We start from the raw sequence: 23,355 nt of genomic DNA, 5'->3' as shown, positions 1-23,355 counted from the left end.
CTCCCAGCCCCCTTCCCTACATCTCCATGAGAGGACAGAGCTGCACGGAGCTGCTAAAGCCAAAAACCAAAGCTGCACTTCTGCATTGCGGCTCCAAGTGGTGCCGGGCTCCACAAGACAAAGAGAGAGATTGCCACCTATTGACAGATGTGCCACCTGCAAAGAGAAATGCTTGTGTAACTAGCATTTCTCTGTGGTCTTCAAACAGGATAATGGGGTTGTTAGGTCCTTGGATTTTTCCATTCAGTCAGTGCTGTTCTCAGCATTATCCCTCACTGTAAGGAAGGATGGGTGGAGACTTGACAGCCCAAGGTGATGATGGCATCTCGGTGGAAAAAACTGTTTGAACATCAGTTGCCCCCTGTAATTATGGATGCTTTCTGATGTATGCCAGGCACTTTGCTGTATGCAGCACGTCTTGTATAACCCTCCCAGTCCTCACAGAGATTAGTGCTCCCATTTTACATACTAGAAACTGAAGTTTAGAGAGTACCTTGCCTACAACCTTGACAAGTAAGGAGCAGAGATCGGAGTTGGAAGTCAAATCTAACTCTGTCATACTCTTAAGCACTTTCTCCTGACATTTGCTAATTATGCAAATCAATTCCCCATCATAATTTCCTTAACCTTCAATCTTCTAGGTATGAAAATAAATCAAATATTAAAGAATGGTTTTCTCTTTGGTTGGCTAGAATCCTAGCTGTGTCACTTTCTACTTATTTAACATCTTAAAGCACAGTTCCCTCATCTGTAAAATGGCAATAGTTATGATGTCTATGATGTTGTCATAATGTATTGTGTATAATGAAAATCACTTAGCAGGGTGCCAGGCGTTTATAAATGGGAGCTTAGTCATCTATTGTCTGATGATCTGGGTTGGAATCCTAGCTCCTCATTTTTAGCTGTGGGACCTTTGGCAAGTTACCTGACCTTCCCATCTTCAGTTTCCTCTTCTATAAAATGTGGTTAATAATATGCATGTTTTTGTAGGGTGGTCCACAGTAAGATGAAATTTTATGCATGAAAACACTGTAAATGTTAATAGTACTATTCAAACATTGGGCTTCTCTGGTGGCTAAGTGGTAAAGAATCCGCCTGCCAAAGCAGGAGATGTATGTTTGGTACCTGGGTTGGGATGATCCCTTGGAGAAGGAAATGGCAACCCACTCCGGGATTCTTGCCTGGGAAATCCCATTGACAGAGGAGCCTGGTGGGCTAAAGTCCATGGGGTCTCAAGAGTTGGACACAACTTAGCGACTAAACAACAACATTCAAATGTTAGTCATTATATTTTAAGTAAACAGTATCTGTTTCTTCAGACAGATTTTTGATAATTATTTCTGAAAAATGACTTGGGTTGAATTTGACCTATCAGTAAAAGCTTTTACTTTTTATACTCACTAAAAGCAAACATAAGATAAAAAGAGGCTCTGTAAATGCCACAGATTATTCTGCAGGAAGCTCTATAAACATTAACATGAATAATACTTAACAGGCAAATTTGCTTTTCAGCTTATGACGTGATTCCAAATACATTCTCTCTTCATTTTCACAAGGGGAAATGAAGGGCTAGTATTTACTCCTGTTTTACAGATGAGGAAACCAAGGCTCAAAGAATTAAAGTGACTAATTACAGACATACAGCTAGTAAGTGGTAAAGTCTTGTGGGTATTTCCCTGTGGGGCTATCTGCTGGTGTGCCTTTGAGTGTAGGCATGTGTCTGAGCATGCTTTTTTATGCATTAGTGTGTCTTTTACTTATGTGACATACTCACTGGGGGTATATATTTGTCTGTATTCCTCAGTTAGCATGTTGTTTCATGAAGAGGGGGAGATTTTTTTTTTTCCACACTGGTCAGTGATAGCCTTTTTCCTCTTCATTTTTCTACCTGCTTGCCATTCCCAGGCATAATTTCCAAGAGGGTCCTAGCCGGAATATACTCAAATAGACTCAATTTTATTTTCCACTCCTGATTTAGGAAATAACAGTTCTCCAGTACTCCCAGCCTTCTGGGAATTACTTCTTTTCTTTGCTCCCTGCCAGCTTTATTGAATTCTCCTTAGCAACATCCAAAAAAGAATGGGTTTAGCAACAGCCTGTGAACCAATGAAATGAGAGCATGACAAGAGTTTCTAGACCAATGGGAGCCCTGCATCACGGGCAAGCTGGCTGAGAGAGAAAATAACCTGGAATTTACAAAGCAGCCTCCAGATGGCAGCAGACCAGCTGTATTAGTCATAGCCTCTCTGCTGTCATCATCCACTTTTGTTTATTGCTTTGAATATAGAACATTTACCAACTAAGAATTTTACAGTTATAAGCTTTGTGGTTGTGAGTTCTCTGCGTGATGTGGCAGACGGATTCCTGAAGGATGGAATCTTAGATTCCATCCCCCACCTTTACCATAGCCAGTCCCACAACCCCATCCCAACCTCTGCCATCTTTGTTGGTTCTTCCACAGCCAGTGCTACCCCAGTGGACAGGAGCCTGGAGGCCCTAATGACTGCCTACCCAGCCAGTCAGGAAAAGGGCTAGAAAAATCACGTACTTCTTTGTTCAGCCTCCACTACCCCTGACCTGAGCGGCAGACGAGGTGGGCCTGGCTTTCTGCCACCAATTAATATGAGGGGAGGACTGTGTCACTGACAGGTTAGTGCCTATGGACATCCACATTCTCAGTGGCATAGACTGGGACCATTCCCTACCTCGTCCATTCTGCTGCATGTGTCTGAACATGAATGTTTGACCACAAGTGGTTTGAGAACAGGTTCTCTGTCAGGTGTCTGGCCCTCTTGATCTTAAAGCTGGAGGCAGACTTGAGCAGGGGCTGCATGAGACCATGTGAATAATAGCAGATGCATGTTTCCTATGGCTTAGCAATCCTTCTTTTGCCTTTTGAAATGGCAGTGCCTTGAACACCACTCAGTGAGATTTTTGGTCCTTCAGATACCCATATTTCCTCTCAAGCATTTCCACTTGTGCCTGGCTTATTCTTCTCATCCTTTAGGAGTCAGTGAAGGCATCCTATCTTCAGAAAGTCTCGTTTGAGTCTTGCCCTCCTATTACACTTCCCCACTGCTTTCTAGACGTCTCTTTGTTGTGTTTCCTTGGATAGCCGTGGAACTTCTTGAGGACCGGGACTGTGCCTTTATATCTCCAGTCCTTAGCCTAGTACTAGCATTTAGTGGGTGTTCAGTAAACATTTTCAGAAGAAAGGAAGCTTGCTAGAAAGATGCACTTGCTCTTTGAGAAACAATCTTAGGGATTCATAGGCACCTGGGCCTGGGGAGGAGCAGTGCTAGCAAGACTGATGCCGGCTGTCAGGGAGAACTTCTGGCTGTGCAGGACCCTTCAGCACCAGGAGCCTCGACTGGACCACACAGAAGCCTGAGAGATAATCACCACCATTGACTCATCCAGAGACAGGCTCCTCCCATGGAGAGTGTTTCCCTGATGGCTTTGTGTTTCAGGAGCAAGTAAGGAGCAAATCCAAGATCTGTGCCAATGTGTTTTGTGGAGCTGGCCGGGAATGTGCAGTCACAGAGAAAGGAGAGCCTACCTGCCTCTGCATCGAGGTAAGAACTGCGGGCGAGAGCCAGAAACGGTGGCCAAGGCCATGTGGTTACCTTACTGGAGCTGCCTGTCTACAGAGCAGAGCCAGTGATTTTGTCATCTTTATAAAAGCACACCTTGACTCTCTGAAAGAAGTGAACTTTTTATCTCAGGGGTTAAAAGTCAGATGTGAATGTAGGGATTTTTTTCCTTTTAAAAATTCTTTAGCTTTAAAAGATTTCAAATTACAAAATTAACAATTGCTTTTTATAAGTGGTACAGACATTTATGCAAACATAAAGTTAATAATCTCCCCCCATAACCTTCAAATCCCCTTAGTCTGAGATAATCAGTGTTAACAGTTTGTGTAATTTGTTCCACATAGTTTTTTTTTTTTGTTTCTCTGCAACTGTAAATATATAGAGTTTCCCCCTATTTTATGCAAAAATGAGATCATAATGTAAACAGATCTAGATAGATGCAACTTGCATCTTGTACTCTTTAATATGTAACAACAACCCTCTATGGGTCAGCACACATAGTTCTCATTTTTTAGTAGCTCAGTTATATTTAGTGATATAAAAGAACCAGATTCATGTAATCATTTTCTCACAGATGAACATTCAGGTTGTTTACCATTGTAAACAGTAATGTCTTTGACCAAATATTCTTAAATGCTGTTGCCTTTATTTCTGTAGGATTGAGTCCCTTTGTTAGGTTGAGTCCTAGGCTTGCTAGGTCAAGGATATGCGCATTTTAAAATACTAGCTGGAATGCAGATTTTTCAAGTTTGGTTTTGTTTTTAATGAAATTTAAAAAACAAAGTGAGCTTTTGAGAAATACTTCTTTTGTAGGCAGAATTCTCTCACTTGGTGAACATAAGCAGCTTGGATGTATGCCCTTTTCCCCTCTTTCTGTCAGAAGAACCCAAGACTGGATTCATCCATATTGCTGCAAGTTAATTCACCCACCTTAGTAACCAGTTGAAGGATCCCGACCCATTGTCCCAGAAAGGATGTCTCTCAGCTCAAAAACTTGCATACCAGATCTGTTAAGGATTCTGGGAGGTCCTCACTAGTGGTGTACCTGGCCACTCTGTGACCATTTAGGGTCCAGAAACCTGGAGGTTAACCTCAACTTGGCCACATACCATTGTGTGATTTTAAGCAAATTAATTGCCGCTGGATACCATGAAGACCGACCATGTTTGGCTTTGCTCAGGGCCCAAGTTGCTTTGCCCAATGAGTTATATTAATAACCCAATGATAAATATTGGTTAAGTGAAGTTTGTCTTTCTGGACTTTGGTTTTCCAGTCTATAAATTGGAAAGGTTATCCTGCCTTCCAGTTCCAGGGTCCTATGTTCTTTTACCACATCTACTCTTTTTTGCTTTAATGTCTTTATTAGGTCTAAGCAGAACTTGTTTACCCCTTCCCCCTTTCAAAAACCACAGAAGTGTAAAGAAACTAAGCTTGCCTGTCACTGTGGCACTTTAACAGCCAAAGTAGAATCAAGCTGCCAAGTGAACTTTAGTCCATTTCCTGGTCCAGAATGATCCTCTGTCACACTTCACAAAGACCTGGCACCCCCTCCCCCTGCCTCAAAACAATCGTTGTGAGATTAGGAGAAAAACAAAATACTAAATAAAGCAACAGAGCAAAGATTCTTATAGCTAGACCCTGAAATAATTGAAGAATTGGGGTGATGGGGGTCGGGGGCTGTGGAAACATTCCTTTCAATGTTTCCAAATTCCCAGCTCTGGCTGTTTTGTGTCGTAAAATTTTGGAATTTTAAGGGTTTTTTTATATCCAGACATTGAATGACTTTCTACAAAGTGATAAAGTGATAGCTAATCCAGATTCCTGACTTCTGATAAAATGCCCTTCCTGCTGATTTGATAGGATTGGGGTCAAGGAGTGGGTATTTCTTTTCACTGAAAAAAAGAGATGACCCAGGGCCAGGATCAGCACAGAGCACCATGAGGGACTGCAAGGTGATGTAATTCCTCCAACACTGAGTAGGGTAGGGTTACTGATACCAGAGCTGAGGCTCCCTCTGCCCTGGCAGGGTAGAAGTCATCTCTGCTGGGGAGGACTCTTCACAAGATGGCTGTGTGTGTGTGTGTGTGTGTGTGTGTGTGGCGCACACACAAACTCAGCCTTGACTATGCCAGCATCCTCCGTGGTCTGTTTCAGCAATGCAAACCTCACAAGAGACCTGTGTGTGGCAGCAATGGCAAGACCTACCTCAACCACTGTGAGCTGCATAGAGATGCCTGCCTCACTGGATCCAAAATCCAGGTCGATTATGATGGACACTGCAAAGGTAAGTAATGCTCTCATCACCATGTCGCAGCTCTAGCCAGGGAGCCAGAGAAGGAGCAGTACGGCCTGGCTTCCTGGAGTTCTTTCTACCCTGAACACAGTGCCCAAAGCTGTGGGGACCACCCAGTTGCTTGGAGAGGCATCCCCTTGGTGCTTATGAGCCTGCTGGGTTTGCCCTGGGTGGCCCTGCTTCTACCCTGCCCTTCCTGCCTCAGACTCCCCAGGTGGCTTCCCACACTGTCTGGAGAAGGATAGTGGATAGGGACCATGTCAGCAATCAATAATGCAGTAGTATTTAGCTGAATTCTGTACCTTTTTAGAAAGCAGGTAAATTTCACATATCTTGTGCTTTTTAAATTTGGGTACCTTTCAGCCCTGATGATATAGTTCCTCTAATTTACACTCAAACCACTGCTATCAGAGTAAGAGTGAAGGGGTTCCAAGCTTGTTGCTAATTAAACACCAGCCTCCTGCCTGTCCTTGAACTTCCCTGGAAAAAGAAGAAGCTGTTTTCCACATGTTGGTCTCCACTGCATTTCTTTGTCCGTAATGATTTTCTATGAATTCTCAAAGTCCCAGCAGCCCCTCACCCCTCAATCTAATAACAAAAGGAGATGTGATATCAGGAGGGCAGCTCAGTGGCCTCAAAATTCAAACAAAGCAGGAAAGAAAAGAGCCCCATACTTGGGACCTGGAAGGAGAGGAGACAGGATTCAAGACAAAATAATGAAAAGATATAAGTGGCCCCCTTATTATAGGCAGTTTTAACCCTAGAAATACACAGAATTTTCTTTTTTCTTCACTTTATGTTCTGCATTTTCTCCTTTTGTCTTACAGAGAAGAAATCTGTAAGTCCTTCTGCCAGCCCAGGTGAGTACCTCTTTTTTTCTACAGTGTGCATTTAGGGAGTGAATTTTTTTCATGATGGAAATTCCATGTTCCACAATCCCTCCCCACAAAGCTCACAAGATCTTTAATGTGTCAGAGCTTGTGACCCGGAACTGGTCACTCCTCAACATGGCTCAGAAAAGCTGCAATACTGCATTTTTTGGTACTTGCCGTGGAAAGCAGTTGATTGGATCAGAGTGTTGGCTGTGTTTTTCATTTTTGCTGAGTAATGATTGAACTGCAAGGATGGAAAAGCTACTGAGTCCCTCCTTCAAGGCTCTGTGAGACCTGTGGGTGTCACGGGACAGGCAGAATCAGAAGGCACAACTGTTTTGGAAAGAGGATAATTGGAAATGGCAGATCTTCTTCCATGGTTTTCAATGAATACAAATTTAAAATTTCATCGATTTATAGTTACAGACTCCTTTAGCATATACTTTTCCATAGATCCTTGCATAACCTTGTGAAGTAGTTACTATAATTACCTTATAGATGAGGAAATTGAGACTCAGAGAGGTTAAGTGAATTTCCCTGAGTCACACAGCCAGAAAGTGCCAGAGTAGGGAAAACTGCCCACAGTTTTATTTCCCTGGCTCAGTGCCCTTTTTACATCCCAACATGTGTTGGGAATTTCCTTTTGCCAAAGCTTTTCCTTCTCTGCGTCCTGGTCCACTAGACTTTCAGCCTCACCTGTTGTTGCCATGTGGCTTACAACAAACAGCTGTCCAGAGCAGGGGCAGCTTCATGCCCTTCCCCAACCTCATTTTCTATTGTTTACAATATCAGATAAAATTTTAAATGGGAGAAGTTTTTAAGTGGGAGAGAGGGAAAAGCTATATAGAAAGAAGCAAAAATGCAGTGGCGTAAAGAATTGTAATGTTCTTACTTATTCATTATTAATTCAGCTCATCTGTGAACCAAAAGAGTTGTTCTATTGATTGATTGATTGATTTTTTTTTTCCCTCTCAGCTTCCTAAAGTTAATGAAAATATACTTTATTTTTCTTTCTACTTTTTTCTCGCCTAAGCATAATCTCTGTTTCAACCATCTCAAAGTTTCTAAATATTTTAGACATGAGCTTGAATCCTGGGTTAGATACAATCCAGTACCCTGGGTTTACTCCTTTGTAAGTGTGTGTAATAATCCTGTTTCCCTGGGTTGCTGTGAAAACCGAATGAGATGACACATGCAGATCCCCAGGCACTGAGCCCACCAGTAGGGGGGATGCTGGGTGACATTGGGGTCCTCACTGCTCAGCCGACTCCTTTTCCCGCAGTTGTTTGCTATCAGTCCAACCGTGATGAACTCCGGCGTCGCATCATCCAGTGGCTGGAAGCGGAGATCATTCCAGACGGCTGGTTCTCCAAAGGCAGCAACTACAGTGAAATCCTAGACAAGTACTTTAAGGTAACCCAGCACGCAGAGCTGGCTGCCTGTTCCCAGACCCAGGCCACTTCAGCCTGTTTCCCACCCAGTTTGGCTTTTCTCTAAGTCTTTAACTTGACCCTCCATGGCTTACAGAGTTTCTCTTCGTCTGAGGAGAGTCAATGGACTGGTATTTCATGGGTCCAGGATTCTTCATGAACCTAGATACTGATGTTCCCATCGTGTTTGGTTGAAGTAACAAATTGTTCCACTTGTGGGGAGGAGAGATGCTGTTTTCCAAAAGGAAAATGAGGGAGGAAACAGTATTTATCAATAAGTAGGGCAGCCATGCCATGGAGATCTTTCAGAGAGCTTGAAACAGTTGTTAAAAGAAGCAGTTAAGAGCACTCTTCCAGCTGATTGATAAGAACATACACACGTATGTACATCACACTGAGGTAAACACCACATACGGAAACACACACACCACATGCGGAAGTGTGCATGCCGCACGGAGACTGTCCTACACACAGACACACACGTTCAGGTGCCTGCATTCCCGCATAGCCACAAAAGCCCCCATCACTTACAGACAGTCACATCTCTGGGTAGAGGCCCTCCGAGGCTCATCCTCAGATGCCCTCACGTACCTCTATGGTGTGTCCTAGGCTCGACCAGCTCAGACTCAGAAGCAACCCCCACACATGAGGGACTTCCAGGCAGCTCTGTGGCCACTAAGTGTGGTCAACACCAGCCTCGTCTGTGGATTCCTCTTGTTAACTGACATCATGAACTCCCCAGAGATGGAGAAATACTGTGTTGGACTGAAATAGGATATTGGTCATTTAGGACTTCCTTTAGGTAGAAGTTTCTCACTGTGGCAGAAAGTCAGTCTCTCTGGATTCCAAGTATTTGAGAAGAGAAAGCACAGCCCTCTCACTCTGTCTTCTGTCTCAATCATTCCCATATTAGGGAGCTCTGGGGGTAGCGGTAGTTACTTGTGTACAGAAAAACACGTATTGCTGAGCCAGGAGATTTGGACAGAAGGAGAAACTAAACTAAAAAAAATGATTTTTTGAAAGCCAAGTGAACAGCACCTGCTCTGTCGTGAGCAGTGACTTTGGCTTGGTCATTACAGCATGGGAGCCGTGGGGCCCAGGACACTTTCCAGGAGACTTCTTGGGACCTTGTAACCATTCATAGTGGCCCTTTGATGGAACATGCCTTGGGCATCACTGGCAGCTGCTATTAATTTGATTCCTAAGGACCAGGGCCTCACACATCTCCACCCTCTCTGGCAATAACTTTCTCTCATAGGTGCCTGTCTAAAAACCGCAAGGCCCCTGGAGAAAGTACCTTTTCTCTAGAGCATTCTCATCCTAACCAAGAAAGCTTGCTCATAACTGACAAACACAGTGCTTGCTCTTCCAAGTGTCCTCCGAGAAAATAGGGTTTCACAATCTACTTCTTGATGATCATCAAAGAACCATATGGTGTAATCTTCAAAGGGAGGCTTCTCCCCACTAGGCAAACAGCTGCCTGTTGCTAAGCAATCTATATCTCACAGAGATTGTTTCTGAACCAATGAATTGCCCTCCAGCCCAACTGATATTCCTTACATCAAAATTAGTTGCAAAACAAATCTAATCGGAATTTGGATAAGACCAAAATCAGCCTCTCATCTGAACTGGTGATTCAATCATTATTTTTTAGACAAAAGCCCAACAGAGTGAAGAGGGGAAGGCCTCAGGTAGAAAGAGCTTTTATGACCATGTCACAGACATACACAGAGCCACAGAGCCTTTTATGACCATGTATCTCTGTCTCACACACACATACACACACCCTGAATTCCTGGTGACCGGGACTGAGACTGGAACCAGGGTAAAAGTATAATGACGAGAAAGCATCTGAGATCTTTTCCTAGGAATCAGGACAAGAATAATAAATAGGTATTAAGCAAGGGCCCCAAGAGTTGTTTTATACATACCTGTCATACATATCACTAGAAGATTTATAATCTTAGAGTAGAATACACATGATGTGTGATAGTCACGCATCAGAGTCAGTAGCTGTATCTTTCTCTTCTCTCTGGAAACCTATGCAGACTTTTCTTCCAGAAACTCTTCCAGCATCTGGAGAGCCACCTTGAAAGTAACATGGGTTGCTGATTATTTCCCAGGGTAGCAGAATGAGGCAGTCTAGAGAAAGTATTTTGAAAAAAATATTTTTTTTCCACTGGAAATATTTTGGAGAGCAGCAGTATCCAAATTAGAATTTGATCAGAGCCTTGAAGTTGCTGGCCTCCACCTGCAGCAAGTTCCTGGGCATCCTGAATGGTCCCAGATGGCTACGGTCTCAGCTGAGCATCTTGCCAAAGGGAATATAATGTTGAGCTCACTCTACCCTTGCCTTATGCTCATGGAATGTGAGCTGGATCACAAGGACAGGCTGCACTGTCTACAGTGGGGCCCACAACACAGGGCAGCAGGTTGGGGGGATTTGCGCCACCTCCACAAGGCAGGTTGTTGATGTGGATAACGTACAGGGGCCTTTGCCTTAATGAGGTCGGCTAAGGGTACCAGTGTGAGAGGTAAGCACTGAGAGCTGGCCAGGAAGGCTGGAAATCAAGCAGGAGGAAATGATCCTGTGGTTCCCAGAGTGAGCTCTGAGGGTCACCTGCATCACTGTTCACAAGCAACTTGTTAGAAATATGCATCCTGGGCTCCGACACTGATTCTGATTCACAAGTCTGTTGTTCCATGATCATTAGGGTTTGAGAACATCGTATGATGGAGTGAATTCAAGAATGTCTGGAGGATAGTGCCAGCAATGGGGCTCCAGAGACCTCCAAAGCACCCCCAGGCTCCTTAACAGCACAGGCCTGGGTTCAGGTTGCCCTCCTCAGCAGGGTCTGGGATTGAAAGGGCCTCAGTAGCCTTTGCCTAGACACTTTGTCCCTTGTCTTGGGGCACAGGTGCCTTCTCTGGGTGCCCCAGGGCTTTGAGGCTTTGTTGCTCAAAGGGCAGAGCAGGTTTGGACTGTGTTAAGCACAAGATGAACCAGAGATGGGCCAAACTGAGTGGAGGGATGATAGAATTGGGGTTTTACAAAACGTTCCAGAAAGATCTCTTCATCTCCTTTCTAGAACTTTGATAATGGTGACTCTCGCCTGGACTCCAGCGAATTTCTGAAATTTGTGGAGCAAAACGAAACCGCCATCAACATCACCACCTATGCAGACCAGGAGAACAACAAGCTTCTCAGGTGAGTGGAATGAGGGGGTCAGGGAGAGGCCCACAAGGGGAGGCTGTAGAAGAAGGGATTTAAACCCCTTCCTACCTGCTAAGGAACCTCCAGTATCAAAGTCAATGTGAAGTAAAAAGCAAAATAGGGTTCTGTCCTGATCTCTTCCATGAACATTATGAACTAATATATTGAGCACCACTGATATCTGATCAAGGAGTTAGTGTTTTTGGCCAGAACTTGCAAGGAATAGAAGAAAGTAGTTTTAAAATTAGTGATCACATCAGAGCAAAGTTGTTTCTTAGTGTTGTGGGTGATGTTTTAATGGTTCATTTTCTTAAGGAATCACTTCAGTGTTCTATTTAATGATAAGTCTAAAATAGCTTTAGTTCTGATTTTAAGATAATAAGTGCTATTTCATGTAGAGAACCCTAATTATTACAAATGGGAGCACGTTCCTCTCCTTTTCTGGTATTATTCCAGAGTAAATATTAATAAAAATTAACCCCTAAGTAAATATTAATAAAAATTAACCCTTAAGAATTAATAAAAATTAATCCCTAAATTAACTGTGGTTCCAGTATATTGGTAAGAATTAAAAATAGGAAGGGCTTCCCTGGTGGCTCAGCTGGTAAAGAATCCACCTGCTATGCGGGAGACCTGGGTTCAATCCCTGGGTTGGGAAGATTCCCCTGGAGAAGGAAATGGCCATCCACTCCAGTATTCTGGCCTGAAGAATTCCATGGTTTGTATAGTCCATGGGGTCGCAAAGAGTCAGACACAACTGAGGAAAAAAAGGAAAGCACCTGTTTGTTCAGCAGAATGCAAAGCATGAAACCCAGACTCTAGGGTTCTTTTTTAATGATAACCCATGGCCTTAAGGCTTCCCTGGTGGTTCAGATGGTAAAGAGTCTTCCTGCAGTGCGGGAGACCTGGGTTTGATCCCTGGGTCAGAAAGATCCCCTGGAGAAGGAAATGGCATTCCATTATGGAAATGGCAACCCATTCCAGTATTCTTGCCTGGAAAATCCCATGGGTGGAGGAGACTGGCGGGCTACAATCCATGGGGTCACAAAGAGTTGGACATGACTGAGCTTTAAACTTATCACACATTGTTTTCATATCATCTGTTCCTACCACTTCTATTTGATTTTTCCAGTTGGGTTGACTTGATACATATACACCTGGGGCGGGGGAGGCAATTGCTAGTGGAAGGTATATGCAGATGGTGAAACATTTGTCAATCCAAGTGGACAAAACCATCCAGGAAACTTCAGTCATCTTGGGAATATTATTTGAACAACTTGAATGATCTGACGTCCCATATAATAAACTAAAGGTTGGATGCTTACTGGAGTCCAGGATGCATGATGGTTGTAGGTCAGTGTAGAAACTTTCTCTTTAAATAGTTTCTTTGGCCACCTTCAGAGGCCTAGGTATATGTAATCCTGATGCTTAATTTCTTCAGGAGGGAAGCTGAGGTCTTGCTGACACATTTCTCCTGTGTTTTCTTTATAGAGGACTCTGTGTTGATGCTCTCATTGAACTGTCTGATGAAAATGCTGACTGGAAACTCAGCTTCCAAGAGTTCCTCAAGTGCCTCAACCCATCCTTCAACCCTCCAGAGAAGAGTATGCCTAATCTAAGAAATAGCGGGTTGTAGGGAATTGGGGGCATTTGGAGGGGGCTGTGGAACTCTCCAGAGCTTACTAAGAAAATTCCCTTCCATGATTCTAGACTGGGCTCCAGCCCATCATCTCCATGCTGAGGTTCAGGTCTGAAAATCTTTGGGTTGATAGAGGCATTTGTTCAGTTATGGTGCCTCTGAGGGACAAGCAGGTCTTGTCTGGAAGGTGGTGAGGTGCACAGACGGTAGCCAGGACGTCCTTTTCCACCCTTACCCTAAACCTTTGCCCCTTATTTCTGGTCTCGCAGAGTGTGCCCTGGAGGATGAAACGTATGCTGACGGAGCCGAGACCGAGGTGGACTGTAACCGCTGTGTGTGTGCCTGTGGAAACTGGGTCTGCACAGCCATGACCTGTGATGGTGAGAAAGAAGGGACGGCAGGGAGAGCGCTGTCTTCATGAATCACCATGAGAGAAGTCAGGGTGGGGATGATGGAGAAGAGTGGATTGGCTGGGAGAAAAGAAACGATAGGGCAAGAGACCAGCTCACACTTGGAACGTCAGGGTTCCCAGAGAGCAGCCTTGAGGGCACAACACTTATGCTAGATGCACTATGTTAGAAAGTCACTCCAGAGATTGGGAATAAGAAAGATTCAAGACCCAGGGCAAGATCAAGCGGTGGCAAGAGATTAGAGTGGTAAAAGGAGTAAGGAAAGCAAACACATATTAGTGAGAATTACATGCATTTCTTGGAGTAGGAAATGGCAACCCACTCCGGTTTTCTTGCATGGGAAATGCCATGGACAGAGGAGCCTCGTAGGCTACAGTCCTTGCGGTCACAAAGAGTGGGACGCAACTGAGCACACACACACACATGCATGCATTTCTTCTAAGCAAGTTACATATTAACCCACTTAATACTTATGACTGCTTAGGAAATCCTCTATGTCAAAGACTTAGGTGATTGGAAGGCAGAATGACTTCTTGCCATCCATGCCCAGCAGGAAAAGGTGACATGTTCATAAACATGTTTGAATTAACAGAATTGGGTAAGCCCAATTTAACAGAATTTTGGTAAGCCAAAATAGAGAAAGTTGAGATAGTTGAGACATGGGCAGGGCAGGTTGAGAGACATCAGACATCTGGGGAGGCGGGGACAGTGCCCAAGCCAGCATCACCACTAGCACCATTTTACCAAGAGATCTTTCAGAAAAGGTTTCTAGAACTGTAGCTCGCACCCTCCCCACTTGGCCTAGATTTGAGCCCTGGCCCAGTCACTTACTACCCAAGCATGTTACTTTGGAGGTGTCCATTGCCCTGGGACACTTTATATTCAGAGAAATGTGGGTATTTCATTTCTCCTTCCTAAGTTAAATAGGAGTTGAAATTGAGAGCCTAAACAGTAGGTACTGGAGGGATCTCTAACTGGCTTCCCCCAGCCACCACTGCTCTGAGCCTTGATTCTTCTTATAGGAAAGAATCAGAAGGGGGCCCAGACCCAGGCAGAGGAGGAAATGACCAGATATGTCCAGGAGCTCCAAAAGCACCAGGTAAGTTGCAGCCTCCGTGCTGGTTCAGGTAGTCCTGTCACCACCAGGCCCGTCCTCCACTCAGACACTGCCAATACCCCAGGTGACCAAGGACATGTGCTCTGTCCCATACGGTAGGTCCCGAACAACACACCTATATACCTGTGCCATGCAGATCATGATACAGATAGTTCCCTGACGGAGTCCTTGTAGAGCCAATGTGCCCCAGCAGATGTAGATTACAACTTGGTAAATTGCTTTATAAGTTAGAATCAGGTGGGTGGTGGTTTGCAAATAAGCATAGTCTAAAGAAGCATCCTATTTCTTGTCATGACCAGTGCCTGGACGCAAAGACTGTGAGCTCCTTGAGAGCAGGCTCTCTGACCTGCTCACCAGTGTAGCCCTGCATTTAGCACAGGGCCTGCTCTATCATGGGCTTCCCTGGTAGCTCAGTTGATGAAGAACCTGCCTGCAGTGCAGGAGACCCTGGTTCAGTTCCTGGGTCGGGAAGATCCGCTGGAGAAGGGATAGGCTTCCCACTCCAGTATTCTTGGGCTTCCCCGGTGACTCAGCTGGTAAAGAATCCGCCTGCAATTCGAGAGACCTGGGTTTGATCCCTGGGTTGGGAAGATCCCATGGAGAAGGGAAAGGCTACCCACTCCAGTATTCTGGCCTGGAAAATTCCATGGACTATATAGTCCATGGGGTCACAAAGAGTCTGACTGAGCAACTTTCACTTATGAATTTATGAACACTGTTGTATAATTGGCTCTCAGTGGGCATGAAATGAGTGGATTTAGACCGTAGCAGAAAGGATTTGTTAAACGCCAAACTGGCTGGAACATAGCCTAAGAATTTAGAGATTCTGTTTCCTAGAGACCTGAAAGGATAATAAGAATTCCGTTCAGGTTCTGTGTCATTAAGTTGAAGGCCTTCTTGACCAGAAGATCCTTAGCAGATTAGTGATTCACTGACATATGTTACTGAGGGCCTAGAGAGAAAACCTAGATTAGCTAGACTCCTAGGACTGTCTTTTCACTGGTTTACCTGTAGTCCTAACAAAGGATATTGCTCCTTGAATCATCTGTCTGTAAACTGGGTCTGGTGATACAAGCCTTCTCTCTGACATGTAAGTTTTTAAGCAATGTAATGCTCACAGGAACTATTAAGATGAAATATGTGACTTGAGAATCAAGAATTATTTGTATTAATAGTAATTGCCCATATTTATTAATGGTTTTTCATGTGCATTTTGTCACTGATAGTGTAGAAAGCTCATGTCAGTTTTTTAAACAAATGCAGAAGCTCCTAGTCCTTGGTTTTTTCACATTTCAGCAGCCTTGAGCTTCCAGATTAGTATAAACCCACAAAAGCAAAAAGCACTTAATAGGAATTCCTTTCATCTAGGGTGGAAAAATGATCAGAGTAGACAGTGGGGAGTGAATTATAAAAGCTAACATTATTTAGTCTGTCCGTTTTATGTCAGTTGCCTCAGAAGCAGATGCTAAGGTAAGAACTTGAGTACAAGCAGTTTATTTGGGAGAAAGTCCTCAGCAAACATCAGAAGGGGAGTTGGGAAGTGAGCCCAAGGAGGGAAGAAATGATAATGAGTGTGTATTCCGGCACATTACCACTGGGGGCAAGTGGAGCTTAGTCCTGTTACAGAACTCTGGAAACAGTTACGGTACACGGGGGCAGGGAGCCCGGCTGTGCCTGCATGAGCTCCCATCAGCCACTAGCTGAGAGCCACCACCAGCAAACATGAACTCCCTGGCATTTCTGGCCTGTCAGCATGTGTGGGCAGAGTAGGCTTCAGCAGCCAGAGAAAGCCTCAGGCAAAAAGATGCAGGTGCTGGCAGTAAGAAGCCAGGCCGGTGTACTGAAATGTTGAAGACAAGGGCTATGGATGGGGCACTGACAGTGCCTACTAGATGCCAGACACTGTTGTTTTTTATTCCCTATTTAATTTTTTATTGAGATGTAATTCACGTACCATAAAACTCAGCCTTTTAAAAGTATACAATCAGATGGTTTTTAATATATTCACAAGATTGTCAGCCATTACCACTGTCTATTTCCAGATCATTTTCATCATCCCCAAAAGAAACCCCAAACCCATTGGAAGTCACTTATATTCTCTCGTCTCCCAGCCCCTGGCAACCACTATTATACTTTCTGTTTCTATAGATTTGCTTATTATGGACACAAATAATTGGAATCATACAATAGATGGCATTTTCTGTCTGACTTTTTTCATTTAGTGTAATGTTTTCAAGGTTTATCCTTGTTGTACCGTGAATCAAGACTTCATTCCTTTTTATGGCTAAAGAACATTTCATGGATAAATATACCACATTTTATATATCCATTCATCAGTTGGTATATATTTAGGTTGCTTCTACTTTTGACTATGATGAATGATACTGCCGTAAGCATTCTTGCACAAGTTTCTGTGTAGACATATGTTTTCAGTTCTCTTGGGTATGTACCTAAGGAGTGGGATTGCTGGATCATAGGGTAACTTCGTGTTTAATCTTTTGATAAACTGCCAGACTGTTTTCCAAAGTGACTGTACTATTTTATATCCTAACCAGTCATATTCTAATTTCTCCACAAACTCACCATCATTTGTCATTGTGGTTATTTTTTATTAGACATCCTAGTGGGTGTGAGGTGACATCTCGTTGTGTTTTGATTTTCATTTCCCTAATGATTAATGATGTCGAGCATCTTCTTATATACTTTTTGGCTGTAAGAATGTCTTCTCTGGAGATATGTGCCACTGTTAGAAGAGGTAGTATTTACTTTATTACTCTTTATTTTGTAGTTGAAGACATTGAGGCACAGAAGATTTCATAATAGTGCCCAAAGTCCCCCAGAAAGTTGCACCACCATGATTCAAGCTCAGGCAATCTGCCTCCGGAGCCTGTCACTCCCAATGCTTCTCTAACTTGGATTCAAAACATCTTGTAGCACTTCCATGTAGCATCCTTTTTTTCATTTTTCAAATGAATATAATAATGTCTGACCTTATTGTTTCACAGGAGTTTAGAGTCGGCTCTTAATTTAGCCACAGTCCTATGCAACTGTGTCATGGTAAGACATGATCCTTGCCCTCAAGTTGTTCATCATCTGTGGAGGAGATAGACAAGTAAACAGAACTAAAATTCAGCATGAGCATGTTTCTGTCAATGCTGTTCTTGGAGGCTAGATAAATGCCAATAATTTTTAAAAATATTTCATAATGATTATTTTCTCTTGCCTCTCAAAGGAAACAGCTGAAAAGTCCAAGAGAGTGAGCACCAAAGAGATCTAATGAAGAGGCATCTGGGAATGGTGTCCAGAGCCTGGCACCTTCTCTTCAATTTCAGCGCTGAGTCCAGTATATGCAAGTGTCTGCTACAACCGCCAAATCACCTGTATTTGCTTATATAGCAATGAGTTTTATTTTGTCTATTTGTTTTGCAATAAAGGAAATGGGGGTGGCTGGCTAGGAGGGGAAAGGCCAGAGCCTTCATTTCTAGGAGTGTTTTGGGAGAAGCTGTCCGTGGTGCTCAGGGGCCGGAGGCAAGTAAGGAAACTGCATCAGGCTGGGAAAGTGGACCCAGATCTGGAACCCTTCTGAGAATAGCACAGCTGTGAACATGCTGCAGGGAGTGCAGGCAGTGAGAGAGAGCTTACTTAGCAGGCTGTCCCCAGAGGAGGGAATTGGGAAACTCAGCGAAGAAGACTGCATTCTGCTTCCAGCCCTTCCTGCCGCCATCAGCATAACAGACCTCTAACATCTGTGCTTCTCCTCAAGGCCCCAGCCACTGGCTCTTGATACACGGCCATCCTGCTAGTTCCCCAGTGTCTGAGAGAGGGTGCCCCCAAATGATGCAGATACTTGTAGACTTTGAGCCCCTTAGAGACCTAACCAAATTTTTAAAATACTTTTTACCAAAGGTGCTATTTTTCTGTAAACTTTTTTTGGCAAGTTGATTTCATTCTTCAATTATTATCATTATATTATTGTTGTTGTTTAATATTTTATTTTCTTAACTAGAAATTAAGCTTTTGTAATTATTTTTCACTAGTCCTACATTTCAGAGATGGGGAGTTTGGGGTTCTTCCTTGTGCAGAGACTGCTATCACCCAGACATCCCCCCACCTGCCACATGCAGCCTGGAATTCTCCTGTGGTTTCCAGTGGGTCTGCAGTCTGCCAGAGGAGCAGGGGGTGCCTCAGACAGAAGCCATGATACGTGTCCCCACACAAAGCCTTTAAGATCCAAAAAGCTAACTTGTTTTCATTTATTCTGATAGATCCATGCAAATCAGTATTCCAAAGGATGGAGACACGCGCAGCTAAGCAAGACTTAGATGTTCCCAGCCTATCAGTATGCTCATTGATCCTGCACTAAGTGGGAGAGTGACTCTGGCCCATCTCTTCCTATTTCTGGGCCTTAGTTTCCTCAGTGAGCAGGTAGGAATGCATTAAACTATTGATTTGAGAAACTGTAAATTCTGTGGTTCTGGTAATAGGTCCAGAAGGAGAAAATGTGATTTTTCTCCTCCTTAGGATAAATGAAACCTTGTGTTTATGTAAGAATCAGATGACCAAAAACAAGATGACCAAATTTGACCTCGGACTGAATGGCCCCACGGGTCGTGCTATGATCTAGAGCCCTCAGGTAAAGTCTACCCAGGAAGAGAGTGAGAAAGAGAACCACTTCTTTGTCTTCACTTTTGCAGTTCATCTTTAACCTTCTCGGGAAAAGAAATGACTCTCCCTTTAGAGATGAGGGAAAAAGAAGGTTTACATTTTAAGACAGGGAAAAAAGTGGAATCAAATCCTAAAAGTGTGATTGGGGAGAAGTCAGTCATTTCTGTGTCTTTTGACCCCTGTGATAATTAACCCCACTCAATACCATGTTTAAGATTCATTTGGAATAACAAAATTTAAATAAGATCTCATTTTCAGAAAGCAGATTACAGACCACCAGAGGGAAATCATGAGGGCTGTATTGCACAGGCAACTCTGAGAAAGTTATGCTGAAAATGGAATTCCTTCTAACCAGGTTTCCTTTTTCTCCTTTGAAAGAACATTCCACTTTGTTTAGAATTCTGAGTTTTTCTAAGTCATCCCACTTAAAAGCTGTCTTCCAACCCAACTTAGACAGTTTGAAATGCACCTCCCTGTCAAAGTGCCTTGGAGAGCTCCCAACAGCACATCTTGACCAAGTTTTGCCAGCCTTTGGACACCAGAAGAGAGGGCGGGAGTACCAGTCTGTTTAAAGCAAGAAGGTAGAATGTCTTCTCACCAGTTACCTTTAGGTCAGTGGCTGCCATCCAAGATGACCCTACCCTGCAACGTTGAAGTCCTGAGACCTAACCTGCATTCCTCCTGTAAATAGGGAAGCTACTGTCGGCACCATAGAGTCACGTGATGATGATCATTCACAGAAAGCTGCTAAATAGCCTAGTTTGGGGAGTCTTGCATAGAGCTTTGCATGGAGCACATAAACAGAATTAAATCAGGTTCAGTTCCTCCAGCTGTCTAAAAGCACAGGGCTTAGACCGCAAGCTTCCTTGGGCTTTCTCTGTGTGTCTATGGTCTTTATAAACATATTATAGCATCTGTTAAGATTCAGTGTCCATGGAAACCTTCTCATATGCCATGGCTCTGGACTCCATCACTGTTTTTGGAAAGCAGGGCTCCTCCACCTGCTAATAAGCCCATTTGGACCAGTCTGAATGTCTTTCCTTTACATTTATGTTTTTAAATAGTCAAATTTCAAGAAGCAAATTTGGACAGGTTTCTGTTGCCTGTGTGTTTGTGAAATGTATTTGTATTTAGTAGGCTTCCATATTGCATTTAACTTGTTTTTGTAACTCTTGATTCTTTTTTTGGATACTATTGATAAATAAAGAAATTAAAACAATAACTGTGTCATTTTCCTTCCCCTCAATTAAGGCCAAATAAAGTTGTGAGAGGGCTTCCCAATGACTCAGTGGTAAAGAATCGTCTGCAGTGCAGGAGATGCAAGTTCAATCTCTGGGTTGGGAAGATCCCCTGACATAGGAAATGATAACCCACTCCAGTATTCTTGCCTGAGAAATTCCATGGACAGCGGAGTCTGGCGGGCTGTAGTCCAAAGCATCGCAAAGAGTCAGACATGATTGAGCATGGAGCAAGAGAGAAAAGTTATAAGAACATTAACCGTTTACCTTATAAAAGTGAATTTGAGTTTCAAGAGGCTTAAAAGAGGCCTGAAAAGTTTATCCTAATCTTGGGACTGAAGCTGTAGGGGGGAAGGTTTGCTCATGGACTGATAAAACAAGTAAATTTTTTTTTTTAAATCACTGATGGTGGGTCTGGATAAGAAGTGATGAGAAGTCTGGGAACATTCCTATATTTGGAAGAGGTTAAACTAAATGACCACCTAAAGCTGCCAGAAATCTGATGAGACTGAAGACTGATTACAGGTTAACTTGTATGAGAAGTCAAACCTGGGAAGGTGGCACAGAAGCTTATGAAGATCTGGTTGACTAACCTTAGTGGCTGTTTACCTGATACACGTGATCCCATGGAGTAAACATTTCCAAGTGGACTGCATGTTGTCCGATCAATACCATCTTGGAGACACATGACCAATACTTGTTTTCCAACTGCCTGTCCAAATGATTCTTAGAGGTATCATTCCCATGACCACTCCCCATGACCATTAATTCTGTCTTCCAGAAGAGCACATTACAGTTGGTGAGGTTTAAGCTGTCTTAACAGCTTAGAATTATTGAGTTAGACAAGGCTGTGGTCCATGTGATCAGATTGGCTGGTTTTCTTTGCAGCCACAGATGGAGAAGCTCTATACAGTCAGCAAAAACAAGACCGGGAGCCGACTGTGGCTCAGATCATGAACTCCTTATTGCCAAACTTAGACTTAAATTGAAGAAAGTAAGGAAAACCACTAGACCATCCAGGTATGACCTACATCGAATCCCTTATGATTATACAGTGCAAGTGGCAAACAGATTTAAGGGGCTAGATCTGATAGAGTGCCTGATGAATTATGGACAGAGGTTTGTGACACTGTACAGGAGACAGGGATCAAGACAATCCCCAAGAAAAACAAATGCAAAAAGGCAAAATGGCTGAGGAGGGCCTTACAAACAACTGTGAAAAGAAGAGAAGCAAAAAGCAAAGGAGAAAAGGAAAGATATACCCATTTGAATGCAGAGTTCCAAAGAATAGCAAGGAGAGATAAGAAAGCCCTTCTCAGCAATCAATGCAAAGAAATAGAGGAAAACAACAGAATGGGAAAGACTAGAGATCTCTTCTAGAAACGTAGAGATACCAAGGGAACATTTCATGCAAAGATAGGCTCAATAAAGGACAGAAATGGTATGGACCTAACAGCAGCAGAAGATATGAAGAAGAGGTGGCAAGAATACACAGAAGAACTGTACAAAAAAGATCTTCACAACCCAATTAATCACGATGGTGTGATCACTCACTTAGAGCCAGACATCCTGGAATGTGAAGTCAAGTGGGCCTTAGAAAGCATCACTATGACCAAAGCTAGTGGAGGTGATGGAATTCCAGTTGAGCTATTTCAAATCCTGAAAGATGATGCTGTGAAAGTGCTGCACTCAATATGTCAGCAAATTTGGAAAACTCAGCAGTGACCACGGGACTGGAAAAGGTCAGTTTGCATTCCAATCCCAAAGAAAGGCAATGCCAAAGAATGCTCAAAGTACCACACAATTGCACTCTTCTCACATGCTAGTAAAGTAATGCTTAAAATTTTCCAAGGCAGGCTTCAGCACATACGTGAACCATGAACTTCCAGATGTTCAAGCTGGTTTTAGAAAAGGCATAGGAAGCAGAGATCAAATTGCCAACATCTGCTGGATTATCGAAAAAGCAAGAGAATTCCAGAAAAACATCTATTTCTGCTTTATTGACTATGCCAAAGCCTTTGACTGTGTGGATCACAGTAAACTGGAAAATTCTGAAAGAGATAGGAATACCAGACCACCTGACCTGCATCTTGAGAAACCTATCTGCAGGTCAGGAAGCAACAGTTAGAACTGGACATGGAACAACAGACTGGTTCCAAATAGGAAAAGGAGTATGTCAAGGCTGTATATTGTCACCCTGCTTATTTAACATATGCAGAGTACATGAGAAACGCTGGACTGGAGGAAGCACAAGCTGGAATCAAGATTGCCAGGAGAAATATCAATAACCTCAGATATGCAGATGACACCAACCTTATGGCAGAAAGTGAAGAAGAACTAAAGAGCGTCTTGATGAAAGTGAAAGAGGAGAGTGAAAAAGTTGGCTTAAAGCTCAACATTCAGAAAACTAAGGTCATGGCATTTGGTCCCATTACTTCATGGCAAGTAGATGGGGAAACAATGGAAACAGTGAGAGACTTTATTTTGGGGCAGGGGGGCTCAGAAATCACTGCAGATGGTGATTACAGCCATGAAATAAAAAGACGCTTACTCCTTGAAAGGAAAGTTATGACCAACCTAGATAGCATATTAAAAAGCAGAGACATTACTTTGCCGACAAAGGTCCGTCTAGTCAAGGCTATGGTTTTTGCAGTGGTCATGCACGGATGTGAGAGTTGGACTATAAAGAAAGCTGAGCACCAGAGAATTGATGCTTTTGAACTGTGGAGTTGGAGAAGACTCTTGAGAGTCCCTTGGACTGCAAAGATACCCAACCAGTCCATCCTAAAGTACATCAGTCCTGGGTGTTCATTGGAAGGACTGATGTTGAAGCTGAAACTCCAGTACTTTGGCCATCTAATATGAAGAGCCGATTCATTTGAAA

At 43.3% G+C, this 23,355-nt stretch overlaps 1 protein-coding gene across 1 annotated transcript in view; it reads left to right on the top strand.

Moving 5' to 3' along the window:
* The window catches only part of FSTL1 (follistatin like 1), a 56,825-nt gene extending 36,370 nt beyond the window's left edge, over positions 1 to 20,455 (top strand). The window contains exons 3-11 of the mRNA XM_065942360.1: positions 3,471 to 3,575; positions 5,748 to 5,877; positions 6,714 to 6,746; positions 8,041 to 8,171; positions 11,278 to 11,396; positions 12,894 to 13,006; positions 13,311 to 13,421; positions 14,474 to 14,550; positions 17,801 to 20,455. Of these exons, the coding sequence (XP_065798432.1) occupies positions 3,471 to 3,575; positions 5,748 to 5,877; positions 6,714 to 6,746; positions 8,041 to 8,171; positions 11,278 to 11,396; positions 12,894 to 13,006; positions 13,311 to 13,421; positions 14,474 to 14,550; positions 17,801 to 17,845 (864 nt within the window). The 3' untranslated portion in view covers positions 17,846 to 20,455. The remainder of the gene's footprint in view (positions 1 to 3,470; positions 3,576 to 5,747; positions 5,878 to 6,713; positions 6,747 to 8,040; positions 8,172 to 11,277; positions 11,397 to 12,893; positions 13,007 to 13,310; positions 13,422 to 14,473; positions 14,551 to 17,800) is intronic.
* The last annotated feature ends 2,900 nt before the right edge of the window (positions 20,456 to 23,355 follow it).

This window comes from Muntiacus reevesi, chromosome 8 (genome assembly GCF_963930625.1).
Source record: "Muntiacus reevesi chromosome 8, mMunRee1.1, whole genome shotgun sequence".
In the NCBI taxonomy this organism is placed as follows: domain Eukaryota; kingdom Metazoa; phylum Chordata; class Mammalia; order Artiodactyla; family Cervidae; genus Muntiacus; species Muntiacus reevesi.
This window is presented reverse-complemented; position numbering and strand designations above follow the sequence as displayed.